Source organism: Melopsittacus undulatus (assembly GCF_012275295.1).
Source record: "Melopsittacus undulatus isolate bMelUnd1 chromosome W unlocalized genomic scaffold, bMelUnd1.mat.Z SUPER_W_unloc_10, whole genome shotgun sequence".
Taxonomy (NCBI): domain Eukaryota; kingdom Metazoa; phylum Chordata; class Aves; order Psittaciformes; family Psittaculidae; genus Melopsittacus; species Melopsittacus undulatus.
Genome location: NW_022993943.1, coordinates 300,808 through 325,896, shown reverse-complemented (window position 1 = coordinate 325,896; position 25,089 = coordinate 300,808). Strand labels below are relative to the sequence as shown.

General features: G+C 41.8%; 1 protein-coding gene across 1 annotated transcript in view; it reads left to right on the top strand.

The window, feature by feature from the left end:
- Nucleotides 1-1,576: 1,576 nt before the first annotated feature.
- LOC117438202 (retinoblastoma-like protein 2) overlaps nucleotides 1,577-25,089 on the top strand; it is a 58,271-nt gene continuing 34,758 nt past the window's right edge. The window contains 5 exon segments of the mRNA XM_034073693.1: nucleotides 1,577-1,847; nucleotides 11,366-11,496; nucleotides 12,651-12,848; nucleotides 14,499-14,563; nucleotides 24,144-24,272. Of these exon segments, the coding sequence (XP_033929584.1) occupies nucleotides 1,662-1,847; nucleotides 11,366-11,496; nucleotides 12,651-12,848; nucleotides 14,499-14,563; nucleotides 24,144-24,272 (709 nt within the window). The 5' untranslated portion in view covers nucleotides 1,577-1,661.

Sequence of the window (25,089 nt, the reverse complement as noted above, 5' to 3'; positions counted from 1 at the left end):
TAATTACTGGGGCGTCCAACTGGGCCAAAGGTGAAAAGCACACTGTGAGGAAGACTGCATACTTCATCTTGAAGACCCCTACTCACATGAGGAAGATTGCTTACTTCATCCTCAAGACCCCCGCCCACAATTATTGAAGAGCAGTGCGCAGACGCCAAGAGGAGGAGACTTATGATAATAAATTACTGGACTTAATTATAATGTTCCCTGCCTATATGCAGGGATTATGAATTTGTATGTGAATAATTGAATTATGAAAGTATATAAACCTGTAACAAATACTAATCATTTGCTCCTCTGGCTATGGTCATGTGCCCAGCACTGTTTGCTTTTGCTTTATTGACTTTGTCCCTTAATAAAACCTTGTTATCTTGTTTAGAGAAGTGAACTCGTATTTTGCATATGTAACTAATGCAACAGTGAAAGTATATAAACCTGTAATAAATACTAATAATTTGCGCCTCTGACTACAGTCATGCCCCCATCGCTGTTTGCTTTTGCCGTATTGACTTTGTCCCTCAATAAAACCTTGTTATCTTGTTTGGAGGTGTGAATTCGGATCTCACACAATGTATTTGTCGTCATTTACAGTTGGTTATGTGAAGTCCTACGCTCCAAACTTTAACAGAGTTTGCATGCATTGTGTTTGGTTTTTATTGAGCGGTTAATCCGTAATGTATATGTGACGACCATGAATGTTTCGTAGTGTGTGTACCAGCTTCGCTATAGTGTCAGTTACGGTGCGGCCCTACACCCCCTCCCACTTTCGCAGACCCCACTCTCCACTGTGCGCAGGGCGGCTGGTAGGGCTTTGCCCGCTACGCATGCGCGGCAACATCAGCAGCAGGCCGTGCTCCCCTCCCGCTGCATGCTGGGAGCATTGTCCAGGATTGGCTAGCTGTAGTCGTACGCTTGCACACGGTGAGGGGTGATTTAGGATTATGTCGTTTTTCCGCCGTCTAATGAGCGGCCGTGTTGGACAGTAGGGCATGACGTCGGTGTGAAAAACTAAAGAATAAGGTATTGTTTATTAAGATATATGTTAGGTATATATATGTTAAGCCCAATATAAAGGTTAGGCAACAGAAGATATGAAATTGCTTATGCACACAGTTAACGGACACAGTTTATGCAAGATAAGATAACCGCAATTGCTTACACCAATTAAACCAGAAACCGTTTATGCAAACATAAGATGACCACAAGATGTTACAGAAACTGGCTTGCAAGATGTTCCAGGAACTGGCAGAAATAAGACAAACCACTCCATATAAGGACATATAAATGAAGGGTCAACTATGGGACAAAGGAGGAAGACTTCTTACTTCAGCCTCACTGACCACCAGGAGGCAGAAGTCGACCCCCTAGCAACAGCTGAAGCATGCGCAGAGTACCTCAACTACGTCATGAACACGGAAGTAAAAGATGTATAAGGGGGGGCTTTTTGAACTGCTCAGCACGGCAGTAGGCGGAGCGCAGACTCCCCTGCCGTCCAGCGCTGTCTTTGCTCATATTCTACTTGCTATAATTAATAAAATTCTAATTGGATTATGACCTGTTGTGGTCTCAATTTATAACAGTCGGCGTGTTTGGATTTGAATGCTTTGTCGCGCCCTTGAGGAGTGGTGGTGTAACGTTGCTTCCTAGCGCTGGGGCGCTGCATGCTGGGCGGTGAGGAGGATCGTGAGCCGACGGTCGGGGGTGCCGCAGCCTTCTCCGTTCCGGCCGAGGAGGGGGACACCCGGCAGCGCTACGAGGAGCTGTGCAGCAGTCTCAACATGGATGAGTGCGCTCGCTCTGAGGCCTAGCTCAGTTACCAGAACATGAAGCGGAACTTCACCCTGGAGGTGAGGCGCGATGGGGCGTGGGAGCCGCTCTGAGGCGATCGGCCCTAGGCGGGGTGAGGGGACAGTCACTGAGATGCGGCCGTCTTTACCTCACATTGACAGTGTTGAGACGCCATCCGGGTGTTACCCCGCAGCCGGGTGCGGCTGCATTCCACCCCCAGCGCGGCCTCGGCCCGGCCCTGCTCCCGCGTTCCGCATGGAGGTAGCGCCTCAGCCGCGGGAAGCGCCGCTGAGAGACATTCCGCTCCGCGATCGCAGGCTGGGCCCGCAGGGGAGCGGGATTACCCTAGGCCCACCAGGGAGCGAGGCTCTCCAGTTCTGAATCTGGGAAAACGTCGTGATTCTGAGTCATTGCGGTGAAAAGGTGTTAAAATAAAAGCGGTCATATCGTTTGGGTCCTGCTTGTGGCTGTTTCGCTGACAAACGTAGCGTAGTTACCTCGATGAACGCTTATCAGTAGCTGTTAAGTTGCCCACGTAGGTGCTTTCAGCGCTGTTATAATAAATTTGGTTCTGTAAACATGGCACATAGCCCCATGCATGGTTGAAGGCGTGCAGGTTTTGTAGTCTCATTTCTTGAAACAACATGTGAAATACGAATCCACTTCTATAAACAAGATAATAAGGTTTTATTAAGGGACAAAGTCAATAAAAACAAACAGGGCTGGGCACGTGACCGTAGCCAGAGGCGCGAGTGATTAGTATTTGTTACAGGTTTATATACTTTCACAATTCAATTATTCACATACATATTTATAATCCCTGCATATAGGCAGGGAACATTATAATTAAGTCCAGTAATTTATTATCATAAGTCTCCTCCTCTTGGCGTCTGCGCACTGCTCTTCAATAATTGTGGGCGGGGGTCTTGAGGATGAAGTAAGCAGTCTTCCTCATGTGAGTAGGGGTCTTAAAGATGAAGTATGCAGTCTTCCTCACAGTGTGCTTTTCACCTTTGGCCCAGTTGGACGCCCCGGTAATTACACAACTCGCTAAAACCAGCCAGATCTGTAATTATTCTGATAACTAGCAAAGATTTTGTGAAAAACTAAAGAATAAGGTATTGTTTATTAAGATATATGTTAGGTATATATATGTTAAGCCCAATATAAAGGTTAGGCAACAAAAGATATGAAATTGCTTATGCACACAGTTAACGGACACAGTTTATGCAAGATAAGATAACCGCAATCGCTTACACCAATTAAACCAGAAACCGTGTATGCAAACATAAGATGACCACAAGGTGTTACAGAAACTGGCTTGCAAGATGTTCCAGGAACTGGCAGAAATAAGACAAACCACTCCATATAAGGACATAAATGAAGGGTCAACTATGGAACAAAGGAGGAAGACTTCTTACTTCGGCCTCACCGACCACCGGGAGGCAGAAGTCGACCCCCTAGCAACAGCTGAAGCATGCGCAGAGTACCTCAACTACGTCATGAACACGGAAGTAAAAGATGTATAAGGGAGGGCTTTTTGAACTGCTCAGCACGGCAGTAGGCGGAGCGCAGACTCCCCTGCCGTCCAGCGCTGTCTTTGCTCATATTCTACTTGCTATAATTAATAAAATTCTAATTGGATTATGATCCGTTGTGGTCTCAATTTATAACAATTTCTGGTGCCGTGACTCGGATAAGGAATGGTGAGCTTTGGTCCTCCGGGGAGGCGCCCCGCGACATTTCGCGGCCCCGCGACCAACAGCCTACCTCAACCTTACCGACGAACCTAAATTCTAGAATAATGAGCAAAGGAAAAAAACCGGTAAAATCCCATAAAAATTCTGTGCACGGGAGTCCGGACGAAGACGCAGGACGCGTAAGTATTTTGCGAAATTCGCAGAGCGGAATTGTCCGCGGCGAAACTGTTCGCAGGTTTGCCGTTCGGGCGGGATTGGGTTTCCTGGAATATAACGAATGAGAGGTTCGATATACTGAACCAAGCGAGTGTGGACCCTTAAGTACTGCGTTTTCCATCTCCCGCGAGGGACTGGGCCAGGAACAAGGGGGAGCGAGTGAGTGTATATTTGTGGATATTCCAGAAGATGGGGGGCGAAGGGCAGCAAGCCTTCGACTCACATGAATATATCTTAGATAATTGGAGAGATTTCCCTGGAACCCTAGGGAAAGATAAGCAAAAAATGATAGAATATTGTACTAAGATATGGGGAGGGAAGACGGGTCCCAGTAGAGGTCCCAGTCCCGGGGGCTCAGGCAGAGGTCCCTGGAGTAAGACAATGGGTCAGAGTAAGAGTCGTAATTATAACCCAGGAAAGGATCCAAGGAGAGATCCTAAGAATAAAGCAGGGAGCAGCCCACCGGATGCACCACCGGACGGTCCCCTGGGGTTAATGATAAAGTACTGGGACATTCAGCTGTCCCAGGAAGGAAAAAAAGAGTAAGGAAAAAATGGTTCATTACTGTATGGAAGTATGGGGAAAAAAAAAATTCGACCCGATATTTGTGTCCGCAAGACACAGTGGGTGTCTTGTACAAAAAGGTTTTATGCACAAGAGGCAGCGGGCGTCCTATGGTTTACAATCACAGGAGGCAGTGGGCATCTTGTAGTTAGGATCCTGCAAGACACAGTGGGTGTCTCGTAGAAAAAGTTTTGTTTTTTAGGCAGCAGACATCTGATGGTCTGAATCCTGCAAGATATAGTGGGTGTCTTGCAGAAAAGGTTTTGAGGATTTCAAAGGTATGTGCTGCATGAAAGTAATCTGACCATTCTGAATCAATCCATATTAAGCTGGGAAAACTGCAGGAGAATATGCAAAAGCTTAAAATTGTTGGAAGTGGATTGGATAAGGAGTTACTGGATGGTTCAGAGATATACTTAACCAAGGCCTTCTCCAGGTAACATGGATAGGTCTGTCATAAATAATAGAGTAAAAGAATTTACTCACTTTATAGAAAAAGGGGGAACTGATACACGGGTAACCAATGTACAGGGAGGTAATACAGAGAAATTGTATAAGGGAGTTAAAGGAATTCCTATGCTTAAACAAAAGTATTGTCTGTCCTAAATACCTGCCATTGCCATCTTGCCAAGGCATTGATTACTGCTGGAGGGGAAGAAGCAGATGCTAATTCTATTGACAAAAGCAGATGAAAGGTCCTGCTGATAAGCCGGGGAGAGGCAGACTGGGCGATCAAGCCTTAAGACCATGACAAAAGCACAGATGTTTGGTCCTATTAATAAGCGGCAGGAGAAGCAGACTGGGCGCCGACTAACCCTAAGTCCATGTCTGAAGATTAAAAGGTGTAAAGGTTAAGAAGAGGGAGACTCATTTATTTCATCCTGAGACCCCTGCCCATGATCAGAAGGGGCACTGCGCAAGTGCAAAGGACCTTCTGGCTCATTATAATACAAAGCGGGGATAGATAATACATATGTATAGGCGGATCGGGTGAGCCCGGGTTTTCGCTGTATCCCAAGTTTTGGGAGCCAGAACGAACCTGCTAGGGGGGCAGGTGAAGGGTAAGCGAACCCACCAGGTTTCTGCTGTATCTCAAATTCTGAGAACCGTGAGGAGGGTAAGCGGAACCATGGTGTGAGTGAGGGATCCCATGTGTAACTTTGTGTTTCTGTGTGACTGAGACGTAGCATAGCTACAAAGCGAGTGTGGAGTCCCAATCCGCGGTTCCGTGTCTCCGCGAGGAGAGCGGCCGGAGACGGACGAAGCGTCTATATTTTTTTGGACCTGTGTGTCCTGTCTGTGAGCGGGGGGCCTGGCTGCCCTCCCGCTGTCCTGTCTGTGTAACCCTGTGTGTGTCCTGTCTGTGAGCGGGGGCCTGGCTGCCCTCCCGCTGTCCTGTCTGTGTAACCCTGTGTGTGTCCTGTCTGTGAGCAGGGGCCTGGCTGCCCTCCCGCTGTCCTTTCCGTGTAACCCTGTGTGTGTCCTGTCTGTGAGCGGGGGCCTGGCTGCCCTCCCGCTGTCCTTTCTGTGTAACCCTGTGTGTGTCCTGTCTGTGAGCAGGGGCCTGGCTGCCCTCCCGCTGTCCTGTCTGTGTAACCCTGTGTGTGTCCTGTCTGTGAGCAGGGGCCTGGCTGCCCTCCCGCTGTCCTGTCTGTGTAACCCTGTGTGTATCCTGTCTGTGAGCAGCTTAGAAAAGGGCGGAGGGGGAGTGTCCGGCTGCCCCTCTCGCTGCTTTTTTTTTTTTTTTCTATCCTGTGCATTTTCTTGTGTGTGTACAGCCATTAAATTATAGATACCCAATCGGTAATTCTCTGAGAACAGAAATAAAATGATTATTTTGTGGAAAAAGCCACAAAAGTTCTGGAGGATCCTCTGGGAGGTTAAAAGAAAAACTGGGAAAGGGTTTGTAAAAAAAAAAAAGTATCAAAGAAAATTTGAAGAGGCATGATTGTAAAGGAAATTTTGCTGTAACCGAAACTATGATCTAACAACAGGGGAGCTGATCTTCAGAACCCAGAGATATTATTGTACTGACCCCCTTAAGAATATCATACAACTTGTGTGTAGGTGCTCTCATTTTCATAAGTGCATTTGCAGAGCACTGGGAAAGAGAAGCTATAGAGATCTGTAAAAGATTGGCTGAAATGGGAGCCGGTCAAGACAAGGAAATTCTGAAGAAAAGCCCATTGGGTTACATTTTGGCACATTGGAAAGAACTGAGAGGGTCTTCTGGGGCCTGTGTAAACAAGAAAACGTTGGTAAAATATTATAACCAATGCTGACCTTCATACACTTTAGAAGATCAGGAAAAATGACCTAAAATGGAACTTTGAATTATTATACATTGTTATAATTAATGTTGTTTTTGAGGTGATAAGGAAAATGGAATGAAGTAATGTATGCAAATATGACAGAGTGCAAAATTAATATTCCTCTTCCTGATCCCTTAATTTTGGCTTTGGAAAAGGACAGGAAAAACTAAAAGCTAAAGAGATGTTGTTCAGATTGTGATACTGGGGAAAGATGTTAAGAAGTTAAGATGTTAAAAGGAGGAAGCTCGAGCAGCTCCTGTGTTTGAGCATGGGATGGGTGCCGGGATAGGCAAACAAATGGAAACAGACATGTTGATAGATGGGACTGAAGGGTTGTTGGATAAATGTGGACTGGGAGTAAAGGAGGAAACATGGAAAGTGGATAAAAAGAAAGCGGTTGCTTTAAAACTGGTGGAGAAGGAATGTTGAACAGAGGTGGGGGAGTAGGCTTTTCTGTGGAACCGGATCTGTGTGTGTGCTATGGGGAATCTGGACCCTGGAAGTGAGACTGCCCTGGAGGGGAGTGCCATGGGGCGGCTGCAGTGAATGAATTAGAACTAGAATGACATAAAAGCTGAAAAGAAGAGAGTTTATCCCCTCGTTGGGAGGGACCATTTCTTGTTCTTTTAACTACAGAAACGGCGATAAGAGCTGCTGAAAAAAGGTGGACACACAAGTCTCAAGTAAAAGGACCCATAAAGGAATGGAAAGTTGTGACTGAACCCAGAGACGCCAAGCTGACCCTCTAGAGGACTTGGATAAGTAACTGAGAGAATTCATATTGACTCCTGTAAATCTGATATGGGAAATGAAGATATAGATTTGGAAATTATTTTAAGAAACCATAGGATAAGGGCCAGTATTAGTCCATGTCCTCCTATATGCAAACACTGCAATTTGTATATTAGAGCCAAGTGTCCCAATTATTTGAAGCATATTATTACTCATAGGAGAGACCATGAACAATTTTTGAGAAATCAATTACAGTTCTTTTTGCATTCAGTGTGAAATTACCACTTCGTTGGAACAGTTGTTGTGGGTCAAATACTACTGCCATAGTAGCCGATGGGGAATATACCTTTAACCTACCAGAGAGGGCAAGACCGGAGGGAATGGGTGCTGCAGCTGAAAAGGTCTGCCGAGGGCTGCAACCCCTGGGGCTGTGACCGCTGAGCACTGTGATCCTGACCGGACCTCTTTTGGTGTCGGTTCTGATAGGAACCATATGGGAAGATGCCGTGGCTTCTAAAATCATTCACAACAACTGTAGTGAATGCATTACCACAACTAGACAAGGGAGAGTAACCACTCAAATGCTGGTCTACCACACCTTTTATGAATGCAAAGGAACAAAGACAGGCAGTTGCATATACAATCAAACTCAGTGAGAACAAATTCAGAAGGAAGATTAATTGGAATAAGTTATAATGAAGTTATAACCAATTTGAGTACCTCACTGTCAATAATTTTTGATGCATGTGATATTATAGATGATGATTTAGATACTAATAGTGGAAGTTCAGAGTGGAGGCAGTACTACAGTAGCCAACCAAAATATATTTGCCCAGGTGGATACCAATGTCATATAAATCCTGATTATGTACCTAATCAAACAGCTAGGTATCAGTCATCACACCTCTGTGGAAGAAAAGGATGGTCTTGTGTATGCTGGGATACTGCAGGCTAGGGATGTGATTATCAATGTAAGACTTTACAAGCTTCAATAGCAAGAATGCAAACAAACAATAACTGTACAACCCGTGCCTGCAATCCAATAAATTTAACTCTCATAGATTTGAAAAAAATTGGAAACAGAAGCAAGTAACTAAAATTGGACTTAAAATATATGGAACTGGGGAAGACCCAGCTGTGATTATTAGTATTAAGATCAAAAAAAACAAAACCTGGAGTCCAATATGAAATTCTCACAGTTGCTAAAAATCTCCTTGTAAATCTTGCTGAAAATATATCTAAAGCATTGAATGTAACTAACTGCTATGTTTGTAGGGGAACTAACCAGGGAAAGAGATGGGCCTGGGAGGCAATGGAGAGTAATACAAGCGACCCTACAATCTGGAAAAATCGAAAAGGAAACAAAAGGAGACAACAATGGATCTTGCAAACGGGTATAATCTGAAAAAGTTGTTGGCAAAATTTAGAAAATGGTGTAAAACCAATAGGAAATTTACTTTGTGAAGGGGGTTATATGTGGAAGAGAGCAAAGAAAGACTGGGGAAGATGGGGAAATCCCATAGAAATAAATCACCAATTCAGTAACTGGACTAATGGAACTAACATACCAAACAGTTGGCCTACTCCAGATGGATATTATTGAATCTGTGGTAAAATAACTTTTGCATTTTTACCCCAAAATTGGACAGGTTCATGTATATTAGGAATGATCAGACCTAATTTCTTCTTATTAAGGAGAAAACAATATAAAAGAGAGTTACAAAATGGAAAGACAATGAGTGGCCACCTGAATGAATAATCTATTATGATTTGGCAACTTGGGCCGAAGATGCATCCTGGGGATACAGAACTCCTATATGGATGTTGAATAGAATTATAAGGTCACAAGCTGTGGTAGAAATAGTAGTAAATAAAACAGAAACTGCATTAGGATTAATTGCAAAGCAAAATACTAAAATGAAATCTGCAATATATCAGAATCGTGTGGTTTTAGATTACCTGTTGGCTCAAGAAGGAGTGGTCTGTGGAAAATTTAATCTTAGTGATTGCTGTTTAGGATTAGATCTATTGTTCTTAAAAGAAGGAGGGTTATGTGTAGCTCTCAATGAAGAATGTTGTTCTTTTGCTGACCCTACTGGAGTAGTACAGGACACCATGTCTGAACTCCGGAAAAGGTTAGATCAACGTAAAAAAGATCGTGAGGCGGGCAGGTCATGGTATGAAAACTGGTTTAATGTTTCACCTTGACTAACCACTTTGTTGTCCACTTTAGCAGGACCGCTTATCATGTTGATTTTGGGACTTATATTTGGGCCTTGTATATTATGCTATATTTTACACTTTATTAGGGAACGATTTGACATAGCTAAACTGCTTATTTTAACTATGAGGTCTGGGGCAAATTATAAAAGTGTATCTATTGATGAGGATGAAGATTGTTGTGAATATATTATGCCACGTAGGGACTACACTGATTGTAATTGTGAGGTATTACCCTGTGAGTGTTCTGATAAATGTTGGGATTGTGAAAAAAGGTTTATTTGCAGTGCTGAGAATGAAAGCAGCATCTAATAAACAATAATAGGATAAAAAGAAAAAGGGGGGATTGTGAAAAACTAAAGAATAAGGTATTGTTTATTAAGATATATGTTAGGTATATATATGTTAAGCCCAATATAAAGGTTAGACAACAAAAGATATGAAATTGCTTATGCACACAGTTAACGGACACAGTTTATGCAAGATAAGATAACCGCAATCGCTTACACCAATTAAACCACAATCGCTTACACCAATTAAACCAGAAACCGTGTATGCAAACATAAGATGACCACAAGGTGTTACAGAAACTGGCTTGCAAGATGTTCCAGGAACTGGCAGAAATAAGACAAACCACTCCATATAAGGACATAAATGAAGGGTCAACTATGGAACAAAGGAGGAAGACTTCTTACTTCGGCCTCACCGACCACCGGGAGGCAGAAGTCGACCCCCCTAGCAACAGCTGAAGCATGCGCAGAGTACCTCAACTACGTCATGAACACGGAAGTAAAAGATGTATAAGGGAGGGCTTTTTGAACTGCTCAGCACGGCAGTAGGCGGAGCGCAGACTCCCCTGCCGTCCAGCGCTGTCTTTGCTCATATTCTACTTGCTATAATTAATAAAATTCTAATTGGATTATGATCCGTTGTGGTCTCAATTTATAACAGATTTGAAACAGTGTGACCTTCTTGCAAAATTTATAGCAGGACAGGAGTATCCCAAGCTAGCATATGTTTGGGAGGCTCTGTCTCTAAACTAACTGATAAGTACAAGGATGGTGTGAAATCATTCATTCATGTTTAGTGGGGTTACTAAATCTTGTTATCTCACCACAGACTTACAACACAAACATTGTTCTTTAAAACTAAAGATACTTTAGAGGACCAATGTGAAACAGTTAACTCACATTTAGTGGGGCCTGGATACCACATAGCCCAAGAAGCCCACAGCATCAAATTCAGTGTTCTGTTCCCTGCCTCCCCCCCGACCGTTTCTCGTTAAAGTGGTTTTTGTTTTTTGTTTGTTTTTTTTTTTTTTAGTCAGAGAGCATCTAATATTTCAAAGGCTTTCATTAGAATTAATTTCTGTCTTGAAGTACATATTGAGTAACAGTTCTGTTGCATAATACAGGAAAAAAAGGAAACTTTTTCTGTTGCTGTCTTTTCAGGGCAGAATGTTCTGATTGTAAAGACCTGTAGCTTTTGTATATATTTTTTAACAGCAAGGCAGTACAAAATGTTACGTTTTGTGTTGCTCTTCTATCACATTGTTAACTTTGGATCAAGAGTGACATTTATACAGGTAACTAGTACCTGCAATTTTAGGTCTGACATGGTTCACTGTTAAGTATCTGTTTAGCACCTGGTTTTATTTGAGTTAAAATCAGAGTAGCTCAACAGAACTTTAAAACAGCAGAGCAGCATTGTCACTGGTTGAACTTCATTCATTTAGGACGAGGTCCTAACCTTTTTCCTGATGTTGGGTACATAGCTGAAGAGGATGCTTTTCTTTTCAATGGAGTCTTAGATGCTTGATGTTTTAATTCACAGAGAAATGATCTGCACTGGCTAGCATGTGCCTTGTACGTGGCTTGCAGAAAAGCAGTTCCCCCTGTGAGCAAAGGGACAGCTGAGGGAAATTATGTATCTTTAACCAGAATTTTGTGCTGTTCAGAACAAAGGTAACTTCTTGCTCATTTTTGCACACAAGATCTCAAAGACTACCTATCAGCTTATGAAATTTACAAATTGAGAACAAATGCTAAATGTCTGTCTTGTTTCCTGCTTTTAAAGATAGAATTCACCGGAGTCTTTGTGTTATAGCTCACTGTCATAGAAGCAGAACAGTTCCATTTTTGTCATTACAATGTTGTCAAAACACTGGTTTTCAAAATCAGAGATTGACTTCCCTCTCTTAAAGGAGAAAGAAACCAGTATTTGAAAAGTAGTCTCTTTTGGAAGAGTGTGCAAAGTGTAAATTTCTCACATGCAAAACCATTTTTAATTGGCTGTGAAAATATTCACACTTTTTTTTTGGGGGGGAAGAATTCACTTTTAACATGCTCCTGCTTTATAAAGACAAAGTGGTGTCATAATCTGATAAACAAAAATTGCATCAAATGTTTGTGTCTATAAATAACTGAATAAAAAGTTACTGAAATAATTCACTTTCTTTTGTTCTTTCTATATAAATAAAATTATTTTCTTATGCAGTCTTGCTCTCCATCTCCTTTACTGTTGGAGCTTTGCTATTGGTTTATGTAATACAAAAGTGTTCCTTTTAAAACTTTTTATTCCAAATCAGAAGTTTAGGAATTGAATGTGGATGAATTATTTCTGTGATGGGCTATCAAATATTAATAACTCTGAAAAAGTGGATGTAGATAAAAGAGTGAAAAATAAATGAAAGCCAAATTTATGAAGTGAAATGTACTGAAACTTAAGTAATTTTCATACTTTGTAGAATCATCTTAGCATTGTAGAACTCAGTTTGTTCTATTTAATAAATTATTTGGAAAAATAAGGGAAATCTGCTTTTAGAGTAATCTGACTGTTGGAGCTGATTGTGTCTTTGTGGAAAAGCCAAAACTGTGAACATATAGTTAACATAGTCATCAGCCAAGGATCTAAAAATATATTGTGAGCTGTCTGAGCTCACCCATGTTTATGGGTGAAGGACTGGCTCCAAGTACTTTACTGTGTTTGTAGTACTGCCATCTGTAGTGCTACTATCAGCAGTTAGGGAAGTAGAAATTGCAGTTTTGTTGAAAACCTATAGTATATTTCTGTAAAAATACTTCAAAACTGTCAGAGCTAACCCGTTTGGTATTTTCAGCTTGATCGAGTTTTTGAACAAGATGAAAAAGTGGGAAGACATGGCAAATCTTCCTGTGCAATTCAGAGAACGAACTGTGAGAATAGAGAGAAACTTTACCATTTCTGCTGTCATTTTTAAGAAGTATAAGCCCATTTTTCAGGACATTTTCAGATATCCTCAAGATCAGCCTCGCCAACAGAGAGGGAGAAAACAGAGGTATGTTCCTGTTATTTCCAAACTGATTTTGGAGCAGAATAGAGCAAAAATGTAATTAAGTTGCTTGGGGGAGGGGGGTTTAGTTGTATTTTGAGTGTATTTTCATTAAAATATATTGCTTATACAATTCTATAATTAGAAGAGTAAGCCCCTCTAGTTGGTTAGCTTGGATACTAAGGTGTGAAATAATTTTGAAGATTAAGTTGGAAGATGGTGCTTACTAATTTTGGGGTGAAATGTTTGTTAATTTTGACATTTAAACCATTATTTATATAACATAATGGAGTAACTAAATAAATAAAAAAAATATTAAGGCTGAACAAACTACTGGAGAACTTGAAAAGAATATAGCCTCACCATGAATTGATTTTGCCTGAGTGAAAGAGCTTAATACTAAATACAGTCTTATGGAGAAAGCCTGATAAATACTGCTTGGTTTTGAGGCTTGCATGTCTATTTCACAATCTACATTAGAAAATTGCATGTAAAAAAAACCCAACAAAACAACAAACTAGAAGCAATGTGATAATATTGGACACAACATATCTCTAATGCTCTGCTGTCCTGGGGATGAGCTGCAGTATATGAAATAGCACTTCCAGTGACCTGTTGCATGGAAACTAGGAATGCTGCGGTGTTATAAAAATTGGTGCTAGGGGAGGGGGTTTAGTTTGTTTTTAAATCCACATAGTAAATACTTGAGCGTAGTTTCCAGTTGGGGGGGGGGGGGGGGGGTGAGATGGATAAAAAAAATATTTGAATGAATTAATTACTTTGTCAAGATTTTTATGTTACCAAGAACACAAAGCAATCTTGTTACCCGTAAATGTGAAATAGGAAGTCCAATATGGTGTATGTGGCAGTATTAAGAAATAACAAATACTCAAGAGCTACAAAACTTGATTTATGACGGAGTCTTGTGAATGACTTTTTATTTGAAAGCCTCTTAAACAAAGACCAGCAGAAGATCTTGGTTCTGATAATCATTTAATATATTTGAAAATTCTGTATACTGTATGAAACCCTTTACAAAATGCTTTATGTTAGTACAGAGATAACACTCTTGTGAGCACAGAGTTCTGAAAGTTTTACCTGTAATGAGTGTATTAACATCAACAGTGTAACTTTCTCCAAGAATGTATACCTGTTTATATTGGTCAGAATGCTTCTGAAGGAGTTTCAGCTCTGGCTCTCAAAATATTTCAATTGACTCTATGTACCATTTGCTGTGGGAAAAAGAAAAAAAAAAACCATTTTCTGTAGTTTTAAAATTTGGATATTTACCTGTTCTTTGGAAATAGGATCACAATTTTGCTTTAAAAAAAAAAAGTTTAGGCCAGCCATGTTTAACATGAAATTTACAGTGATTTTTCTCCTCAGGTCTTGGTCTGTTTTTAATGGAATCTGCTGTGTTGGTTTGTTGTAGTGACATTTGGGTCATTACATGCAGACTGAGAGTGGGGTTCCGCTTGTGTCTGCACTAAACCAATGTGTGGCTTGCTTTATTATGTTTAGTCAGGTTTTTGTGGGAAGGGTGTAAGATTTTGGCCACACTAATTTTCTTTTAAAATTACTGAATGTTGTATGTTCTTTTGTCTGGCTTAATTCATTGAGCTTATTGGGTGTCTTCTTGCTGTATTTTTCCTTAAGACGGCAACCATGTACTGTGACAGAAGTGTTCCAGTTTTGTTGGGTGCTGTTTATTCATGCAAAAGGTAAGAGATTTGAAAGGGATTAAAAACAGTAAACCTGGTTTTGTTACTCATTACCTTATATAAGTCCTTAAACACTGAATTAGGTGCAGGCATTTCTGAATTCAGAAATGCCTTTTGAGAAAGGACCTTCTCAGAACAGCCTAAAGACAGAATGTATTCTGTCTTAATGTCCCCAGCTGTATATTTTACCACACTACAGGTGAGCTGTACATAAAAATAGTTTGGTAGCTTTTATGTGGAATATTTTACAAAGTTTCCAGTGTTGTGAAGGTTTATGCTGTAATTCCAAGGGGAAAAGGTAGTTTAGAATTTTAATTCATATTTAGGTGTTGTAATTAACGTAAGGTGTATATATTTACTTGGAACAAAGAATATTTATATTCCTCCTAAGTTTCCAGCAACACTGAACATATTTAACATTTTTTTTCCTATAACTTCGTAAAAATTTATCATACAATTCTAGGTGTGAATACTTAATGCTAGTATCACAGTGAGCATTTAATAGCCTTTTTGTCCCCCTGCCTTTTTAAAAAGTGAGCATGCAGCAACTGTATCAAACAAACATATGCATTATTAAATAGGTCTGCATTTACCTGTCTGGCAAGGGTGGTTTTCTCTTGCATTTTGGACATAGCGGTATATATATAAATGGCTGACTGTCTTGAAGAATCAGATTCCTTTGGAACACCTAAGGGGATACTCTGTTAATCTGCTTCTGTCAGAAATAATGTGATGAACAAGCAATATATTGCAATGCATATATAGAATCATAGAATAGTTAAGGTTGGAAAGGACCGAACCACACAGCGTAGTGTCATTGGCAAACTTGCTGAAGGCGCACTCAATCCCACTGTCCACATCAGCGACAGAGGTGTTAAACAAGACCGGTCCCAACACCGATCCCTGAGGGACACAACTCGTTACGGGTCTCCAGCCGGACATTGAACCACATTGACCACAACTCTTTCAGTGCGACCATCCAGCCAGTTCTTTATCCACCGAGTGGTCCACCTATCAAATTGATGTCTCTCCAATTTAGAGACAAGGATGTCATGTGGGACAGTGTCGAATGCTTTGCATAAGTCCAGGTAGATGACGTCAACTGCTCCACCCCGTCCATCATCTTTGTAGCCCCATCATAGAAGGCCACCAAATTGGTCAGGCAGGATTTTCCCCTAGTGAAGCCATGCTGGCTGTCACCAAGCACATTTCTCTTTTTCATATGCCCTAGCATGCCTTCCAGGAAAATCTGCTCCCAGATTTTGCCAGGCACAGAGGTGAGCCTGACTGGTCTGTAATTCCCTGGGTCATCCATTTTCCCCTTCTTGAACATAGGGGTTATATTTCTCTTTTTCCAGTCCTCAGGAACTTCACCTGACTGCCATGATTTTTCAAATATGATGGCCAGTGGCATTGCAACTTCATTCGCCAGCTCCTTCAGGACCCGTGGATGGATTTCATCAGGTCCCATGGACTTGTGTACATTCAGGTTCTTAAGATGGTCTTGAATCAGATACTCTCCTACAGTGGGCCCAAGGTCTAGATTTTCACAGTCCCTGTGTCTGCCTTCCAAGACTTGGGTGGCGCAGTCAGAGCCTTTGCCAGTGAAGACTGAGGCAAAGAAGCCATTCAGAACGTCAGCCTTCTCAAAATCCTGTGTAGCTAGTTCTCCCGAAAGCTTCCGGAGGGGGCCTACCTTATCCCTAGTCTATTTTTTACCCGCTACATACCTATAAAATCCCTTCCTGTTGTCTTTAACATCCCTAGCCAAGTTTAGCTCCAATTGGGCCTTAACTTTCCTAACTTGGTCCCTAACTTCCCGGACAACATCCCTGTATTCATCCCAGGCCACCTGTCCTTTCTTCCACCTTTTATAAGCCTCTTTTTTTCCTGTGAATTTTTCTCAGCAGCTCCTTATCCATCCAAGGAGGTCTCGTGCCCCTCCTGCTGTACTTCCTTCTAGTTGGGATGCAACACTCCTGAGCTTGTAGCAGGTGATCCTTGAATATTAACCAAGAGTCATGGGCCCCCCTGCCCTCTAGGGCTTTATCCCATGGAACCTTGCTAAGCAGGTTCCTGAAGAGGCCAAAGTCTGCTCTCTTGAAGTCCAGGGCAGTGAGCTTACTGCACGCTCTTCTCACTGTCTCGAGGACCTCAAAGTCGACCATATTGTGATCACTGCATCCAAGAGTTCCCTGGAGTGTCACATTTCCAACGAGCCCTTCCCTGTTGGTGAGCATGAGGTCACTAAACCATATCACCCAAGGCTTCATCCAACCTGGCCTTGAACACTGCTAGGGATGGAGCATTCGCAACCTCCCAGGGCAACCCATTCCAGCACCTCACCACCCTAACAGTAAAGAACTTCTACCTTATATTCAGTCTAAATTTCCCCTGTTTAAGTTTTCACCTGTTACCCCTTGTCCTATCACTACAGTCCCTAATGAAGAGTCCCTCCCCAGCATCCCTAAACCCTCTCATCAGATACTGGAAGGCTGCTATGAAGTCTCCACACAGCCTTCTCTTTTCCAGGCTGAACAGCCCCAACTTTCTCAGCCTGTCTTCAGTCCCCTGATCATCCTTGTGGCCCTCCTCTGGACTTGTTCCAACAGTTCCATGCCCTTTTTATGTTGAGGACACCAGAACTGCACACAATACTCCAAGTGAGGTCTGATGACAGCAGAGGGGCAGGATCACCTCCTTTGACCTGCTGGTCACACTTCTTTTGATGCAGCCCAGAATACGGTTGGCTTTCTGAGCTGTAAGCGCACACTGCTGACTCATGTTTATTTTCTCATTGACCAACACCCTCAAGTCCTTCTCCGCAGGGCTCTACTGAATTTCCTTTTTGCCCAACCTGTAGCTGTGCCTGGGGTTGCCCCAACTCAGGTGTAGGACCTTGCACTTTGCATGGTTATTGTAAAAGTAGCATTAAAGCTAATGAGAATAGTAGAGGATTTCAACAGCTTATTGTCGGCAGTGACTGATGTGAGGCCGTGCTTCAGGAAGGAACAGGATTAAATCCTATTTTAGACATAAGTTGCTTAGTCAGATCACGTATAGTATGAAGTCTTAATCAAACATGCATCTTAAAAAGAGCTTATGCATACCTGGGGGTTTATTCAAGCAATGCATGGATGACTGTTCCCTTGGAATTCTGTGTAAGATAGTGTTTTGAGGGGAAATAAAGACAAGATTTATATTCCTCAGTGAAAGAAGGTCTTTGTAGATTCATGTCTATGGATAATTTCCAGAACTGTTCTTGGGCAAAAGTTGGAAACACAGCACTGGACCAGCTACTAGGAAGGAGAGAAATGACTGCTACAGCTGAACACAGGACAGTGTCCACCCCTTATTCCATACTGTTCACATCATGCTCAGATCTCATATTTTTCAATATGCCATCACTTGTCATATATATATAAACATACATACATACATACACGCACAAAGAGAGAGACAGATCAAATCCGTAGTGCATGGACCAATGCCTATAAAGCTGCTGAGTTCATCTGGTCCATGATGTTGGGCTCCATTTCTTGTAACAGTCTTTCAGTGCTGGTTTGTTGCCTGCCGGTGATACCGCAGAATTCACCTGGTTTCATCAAAGTTCACTCCTTGTTGGGATGATTGCCGCGGCCAGGTGGAGAGGAGAAAACACCGATACGATGTAGATTCACAAAATGCTCCGTTTATTGATTACAAGGCTGCTCTTAATATACTGTCTTACACGCAATCACGCATTACTTGATTGGCTGCTTCACTTTGCCCGCGAGAGGTACACGCTCCACTTTGCCTCTCCTGATTGGTTTCACACCTTCGCTTCAGCTTAGCGTTACATCATGCTTCTGGCATCTTGTTATTGCGCTCCTGTTTTGCTGACCTTGACGCTTCCTCTTCCAGCCTGGGGTCAGAGGTTCACTTTCTCACAGCTTGCTGCAAGCCTGTTAAAGCGCCCATGCTCGACCCCCAACAGATGATGGTCAGAGAAAAGTCAGGGCCAGTTGCTGGTGACCTGGAGGCATCTAGTTGGTGGCTATGAAAGTGGTATATAGCAGGCAACAGCATAAAGTTGAGTTCATTGTCTGTTTTCCCCTAAAATCAAATCCTCTTGAGGTACATATCAGACTTCTCGATCTTCCTGCATTACCAACTAGAGAATGTCTGGGTTGCTGAGCAAAAACAAACCCACGAGTGGGTTTGCCTTTACCTTAAGATGGAATAACCCAGACTGTCTTCTGCAGTGGATTATTTGTGTGCACCACAGGAACTTTATCCCCTTCTACAGTATGTAAAAGTTCTGACTGGGCTGGGCCAGCCCTGTTGGGAGATCCCCTGGTGATGACCAACCAGGTGGCTTTTGGTAAATGTGTATCCCAATATTTGAAAGTCCCAGTACCCATTGCTCTCAGTGTAGTTTTTAACAGCCTACTGCACTGTTTGATTTTCCCAGAGCCTGGTACATGCTAGGGGATGTGATATATCAACTCAGTGCCATGCTCTTTGGCCCAAGTGTCTAAGGTTGTTCTGGAAATGAGTCCGATTGTTTGACTCGATTCTTTCTGGGGTGCTGTGTTGCCATGAAATCTGTTTCTCAAGGCCCAGGATAGTGTTCCGGGCAGTGGTGTGGGGCACAGCGTATGTTTCCAGCCATCTGGTGGTTGCTTTCAGCCATCTGGTGGTTGCTTTCACCATGGTAAGCAGATGGTGCTTGCTTTGGTGGGTTGGTTGGAGTGTGATATAATCAATCTGCCAGGTCTCCCCATATTTGTCCTTCAGCTGTTGTCCTCCATACTGAAGAGGCTTTAACTGCTTGGCTTGCTTAATTGCGGCACGTTTCACACTCGTGAATAACCTTGGCAATAGTGTCCGTTGTTAGGTCCATCCCTCGATCATGAGCCCATCTGTATGTTGCATCTCTGCCTTGATGCCTGAATTGTCATGGGCATACTGGGCCAAAAATAATGCACCCTTATGTTGCCAATATAAGTCCATCTGAGCTATTTCAGTCTTAGCAGCTTTATTTTCTTGTTGCGTGTTCTGGTGTTCCTCAGTGACCTGGCTCTTGGGTACATGAGCATCTACATGGCATACCTTCACCACTGGGTTCTGTACCCAGGCAGTGATATCCTGCCAGAGTGCAGGAGCCCAGATGGGTTTACCTCTGCCTTGCCAGTTGCTCTGCATCCATTGCTGCAACCACCCCCACAGGGCATTTGCCACCATCCATGAGTCATTGTAGAGATAAAGTACTGGCCATTTTTCTCATTCAGCAATGTCCAAGGCCAGCTGGATGGCTTTCACCTTTACAGTTTGACTCGATTCGCCCTCTCCTTCAGCAGTTTCTGCAACTTATCGTAGGGGTCTCCATACAGCTGCCTTCCATCTCTGATGCTTTCTCACAATATGGCAGGTCCCACCAGTAAACAAGGCATATTGCCTCTCACTTTCTGACAGTTTATTATATGGTGGGGCCTCTTCAGCATGCATCTCCTCCTCCTCTGTTGACATTCCAAAATCTTTGCCCTCTGGCCAGTCCATGATGACTTCTAGAATTCCTGAACGACTGGGATTTTCCTATTTGAGTTAGTTGTGTAATTAGTGCAGCCCACTTACTCCATGTAGCATCAGTTGCGTGATGTTTAGAGGAGACCCTGCCTTTGAACTGTTGCTCAGTTGAGGTCCAGGGTCGAGAAGCCACATCTTTTTGTTCTTCTGCCTCTGATTCACGTACGAATAACTCCTGATCAGATACTGTCCCGGTTAATAAGTGCTTTGTATCTTTACCTTGCTTCATCTTTTTTGCTTCTTTTTTGCTTTTCCCCTTGCAAACAGGGGCAACCGATACTGGGACTAATTGGTCCCCTGGTTTAGCTGCATTGATTATCACTGTGGTTACAGTGGTTGCAGTATCTGTTGTTGGTGTTTGGGTAGCTGCTGTACTTGATTCTGGGGTTGGTGTAGCTGCTGTGTTTGCAGCTGGATTAGGTGTATTGTTTGTTGTAGTCAGTTTGAGTAGCTGCTGTACTTGTCACTAGGGCTGGTGTAGCTGTTGTGCTTGGAGCTGGAGTAGTTGCGTTGTCTGTTGTGGTTGGAGTTTGAGTAGCTGCTGAACTTATCGCTGGGCTTAGCGTAGCTGCTCTTTTTGGAGTTGGAGTAGCTGCATTGTCTGTTACTTTGCCATCAGATCCAGAGACATTTTTTTCCCTTTGAAGGTGCTGGACAGTGTTGAACAGGGCTCTGTAAGCATAGGCCAAGCCCCAGCACGTTGCCATGATTTGTCCCTCTCTGGTATGACCAGGATAACAACACACTTCATTTAAGTGTTTTACTATTTTTTTCTGGATTTTGCACTTGTTCAGTGGTGAAGTTCCAAAGCTCTGGAGGGGACCACTGATAGGGCCATACTTGCCCGTACTGTCCCACAGACCATGCCCGTCATGACTGTCCAGCCTTGGGGAAAATCTCTTGGTCCTCCTATATTGCCGTCTAACCCTAGACAAGACCTGAACCCGACTCTGCTTAACTTTTGAGATCAGACAAAATTGTGGGTAAAACACACTCTGTATGCATGCGAACATGGTGATCCCCATCACAATCAGCAGGCAGGTCTCAAAGGCCATTCACAACCTTCAGAACTCTCAAATGATGCTGTAAACAGTTGGGGGGGGGGGCTGTCAATGTAAGGGAATGTCTCCTTCACAGGTTGACCACCAGAGAAGGGGAAAAATGATGTGTAATTGCTAAACACTTCTTTTATATACCTCCCAAAGTATAGATGTGGTGACCATACTAGGAACGGAAGCCAGATCAGTTTCATGATCAATGAGTCTGTTGTATTACAAGTCATTACCATAAAGAACAGCGAAACAAGAACCTTAGCCCAGGTTCCCTAGCCAATGAACACTAACACAGCAAATACTGGCTGTAAGGAAGATATGACATGCTGAAACTCCGAGATCAAGAGCAATAACTTTGAGAGCCAATAAATCAGCACTGTGGCGTGTGACTATTAATCCAAAACAATAAATGCTTATCACAAATAGGATTAGACACACCCTGGTCAGATCTGTTATTATCTCAACTCTTCCTGCCCCACGGTGTCTGCCAAAAAGAACAGTCGTGGTTTAAGCCTAGCTGGCAACCAAGAACCACGCAGCCGGCTCCTGGAGGGATGGGGAGGACAATCAAAAGAATGTAACTCCCACAGGTTGAGATAAGAACAGTCCAGTAACTAAGGTATAACACAAACCACTATCACTACCACCCTTAATAATAATGATAAGGGAAATAATAAAGGAAGAGAATACAACCACTCACCACCTGCTGACCGATACCCACCCCGATCCAAGCAGTGATCTAGCCCTTCTGGGTAATTGCCCCCAGTTTATATAGTGGGCATGATGTGCTGTGGTATGGAATACCTTTTTGTCTAGTTTGGGTCAGGTGTCCTGTATGTGCTTCCTCCTGGTTTCCCCTCTTCCCTGTCAGAGCATGAGACTCAGAAAGTCCTTGGTCAGAGTAAACATTACTGAGCAACAATGAAAAAACATTGGTGTTATCAGCGCTGTTCCCAGGCTGAAAGTCGAAAACACAACACTGCACCAGGTGCTAAGAAGGAGAAAAATGACTGCTACTGCTGAATCCAGGATAGCAACATAAAAATGTAAGCCAAAGGTTGACCATTAAAGGCATTAAGTATTCCTGTTAAGTTTTGTTTGCTGTGTTTTGAGTGTTGGCAGTAATCCCTGTCATGGCAACAGCACAAGTTCAGGCTTGTCTCTGTGATATTGCTGCAAGCCTGAAGATCATTGCACTCACTTTCTCAGATGCAGAAAGTGCAAGTCTCATTTATACCTTTGGTGTACTCTGAAAAGTAAGATAGCGGGTTTGGCTAGCAGTACTTTGGGATAACTATTTTATTATTTGGTACTATGTTGTGGAAGGGAGTAGTAAGCTGTTGTTTGAAATGTTATTGAAAAATCATTTGTATGAATCTATTGGTACTGAAAAGTTAGATTTTGTGCTGGCAGTTATGATTGTCATGGTAATCTTCATGGTTATGAAAGGGAACCTGTGTTATGGGAGTGACTAAGATTTTTATTGATTAAATTTTTGCTATTGTATTTAGGACCTTAACTCTTTTGAATCTTTCATGATTTGGAAATAAGAAATAAATATTTACAGTTGATTCAAATTTCATACAGACTTTGTTATTTTAAATAGTTCCAATTATTTGCTTTAAAATTACTTTGTTTTAAGAAGCATGGAGTTGGAAAATTCAATATAAATTTGAATAAACTGCTATGTTTCTGTTAGAAAAGTAATTATAATTTAGAAAAATTCTTTAATCCTATATACATTTTGATGTGTTCTAAGTGAGTTTATTGCTATATGATAGATTTCTTCAAGGATTTAAACCTTTCATATTGGGCTCAGTTAAGTGGTTTGGAGCATACCAGGAGGGGAAGACTTATTAATATTGAAAGAGTGATAGAAAATCTTGCTGTGCTTATAAATTCATGGGATTGTGATTTATGGTATTAATGGTACTGTGTGTTTTATAATACTGTTTTTATCTATGGCAATTGCTCTAAAGGAATATCATAAACCAAAATGAGTTTGGTAAAGAGTAGTAAATTTTAATGTAATCTTTGTGAAAGGTGGTGAGAGAGTGAAGAGGTTGCAAGGATCCTTTTCTACAGGAAGATAATAAATAAAAGCACTTTAGAGGTATATGAAACAAAGCTACATTGTAAACCAGATCAGAGAGATACATTCTAACTCTTGTAAAGCACAAGAGAAATAAATTTATTACTGTTTATAATGAGCATGCCACCAACAAAATTTTTGTAAAGAAAACAGTTTGGTAAAGAAAAATAATCTCCTGACTTTGAGTCAAATACATATTCATGCTGGAAAATAGGGGGAATTGAAGGAGGGGCAGAACTTGCTTTTTCTAGCATATCTGGACACTTGGGTCTAGCTGGCAGAAGTTAAAGTTCTTTGCAGCACTTTACAGCAGTGCAAAATTGGGGAAAAGGCAAGTGTCATTCGTAGGTCATCCTTCCCCTTCACATGCCTTTAGAGCAAGATTCTGCTTCAGGCAGATGGAGTAAGAATCTGCTGAAGGATGTAATGCTTGAAAGACTGTGGGGCTTGTGCTGCCACAGTTGGGGTAACACTTTTTTCTCCCTTGAGGCAGTTTGCACAATACAGTTCATGCTGCTTCAAATTATTTATGCACTAATTAATCAGATTACTGTGAATGAGGGAGTCTGCAATATCATGTTTATTAACATTTTTGGGGAGGTTTGTTTTCTACACAGTACAGTATTTGAGTTCCTACACAATTGCTGCTGTTGCTGAAAACAAAAGTATTTCACTACTGTATGTGCTATATTTTTAGTGTGTGTCTGCTTTACTACCCATGTTTCTATCCAGATCTTTATAGTCACCAAAGTCTGTGTTTCCAGGTATCTATTAGTGATTATAATAAAATATTAACAGTTCCTTGGTTAAAGGAATTTTAAATCTATGCTAATTTTAATTAATGTATTATGTCTTTCTAATATTGAAGGTAATTTTCCTATGATCAGTGATGACTTGGTCAATTCCTGCCATCTCTTGTTATGTGCTTTGGATCTCGTGTATGGAAATGCTCTCCAGTGTCCAAACCGTAAAGAACTTCTGAATCCTAATTTTAAAGGTATGTTGAAAAAACCCTATATTTATCCAAAGTCTGCAACCACTGCTAAGGCTACTAAGATGAGTATGAATCTGTGTAGCAGAGAATAAGTTGAACAATATTGATTTGAGGTATGTGGGAATTAAGATTTTTTTGCGTCTGGCTACTCAGATTTCTATTCCTGTAACATAACAGAATGCTGAATTTTGTAAATAATACAATAAGTCAAGAATTTTATTTACTATGGAAATATCATTGAAGGGAGTTCCAAAGTAAAAAATGTCAGTTAATGACATTTTGATGTCATTGAAAGATTGTGTAATTGCACAGCACTGCTGGGGACAGTCAGACTGGAGAGTTCCCGTGAGCTAGCAGTTGGGGAAGATCCAGTGCGCAGAGATGAGAGTGGCAGTGTGACTGTCTCTTGTTTCTGGATTGCTTCTGTTCTCATTCTGAAGAGAATGGAAATGTAGGTTGACTTGATAACCACAACTGCAAATGACTGGTGAGAAGTTTCCACTGAATTTCTGATGTAATTCTTTCCAGACTTAGACTTCAGTTTCAGTGCTGTACAGTATTCGCATTTACTTTGTAGTGGTTTGGATGTGAACTGGGACCATTTTCTCAAATTTATTTTACTAAATATTAAATTTCACAAGTGTTTGATCGATTTTCTGTTAGAACTGGCATGTTTAATTTTTATCACTCAGTATCTAGGCTTTTTAAATATCTGACTCAAAACTGACTTTTGAGAACTTCATAAACTTGAGTGGGCATTACATAATAACAATTATTTCAAGGAACTGAATTATCTTACCATTTTAATTTCATACTACCT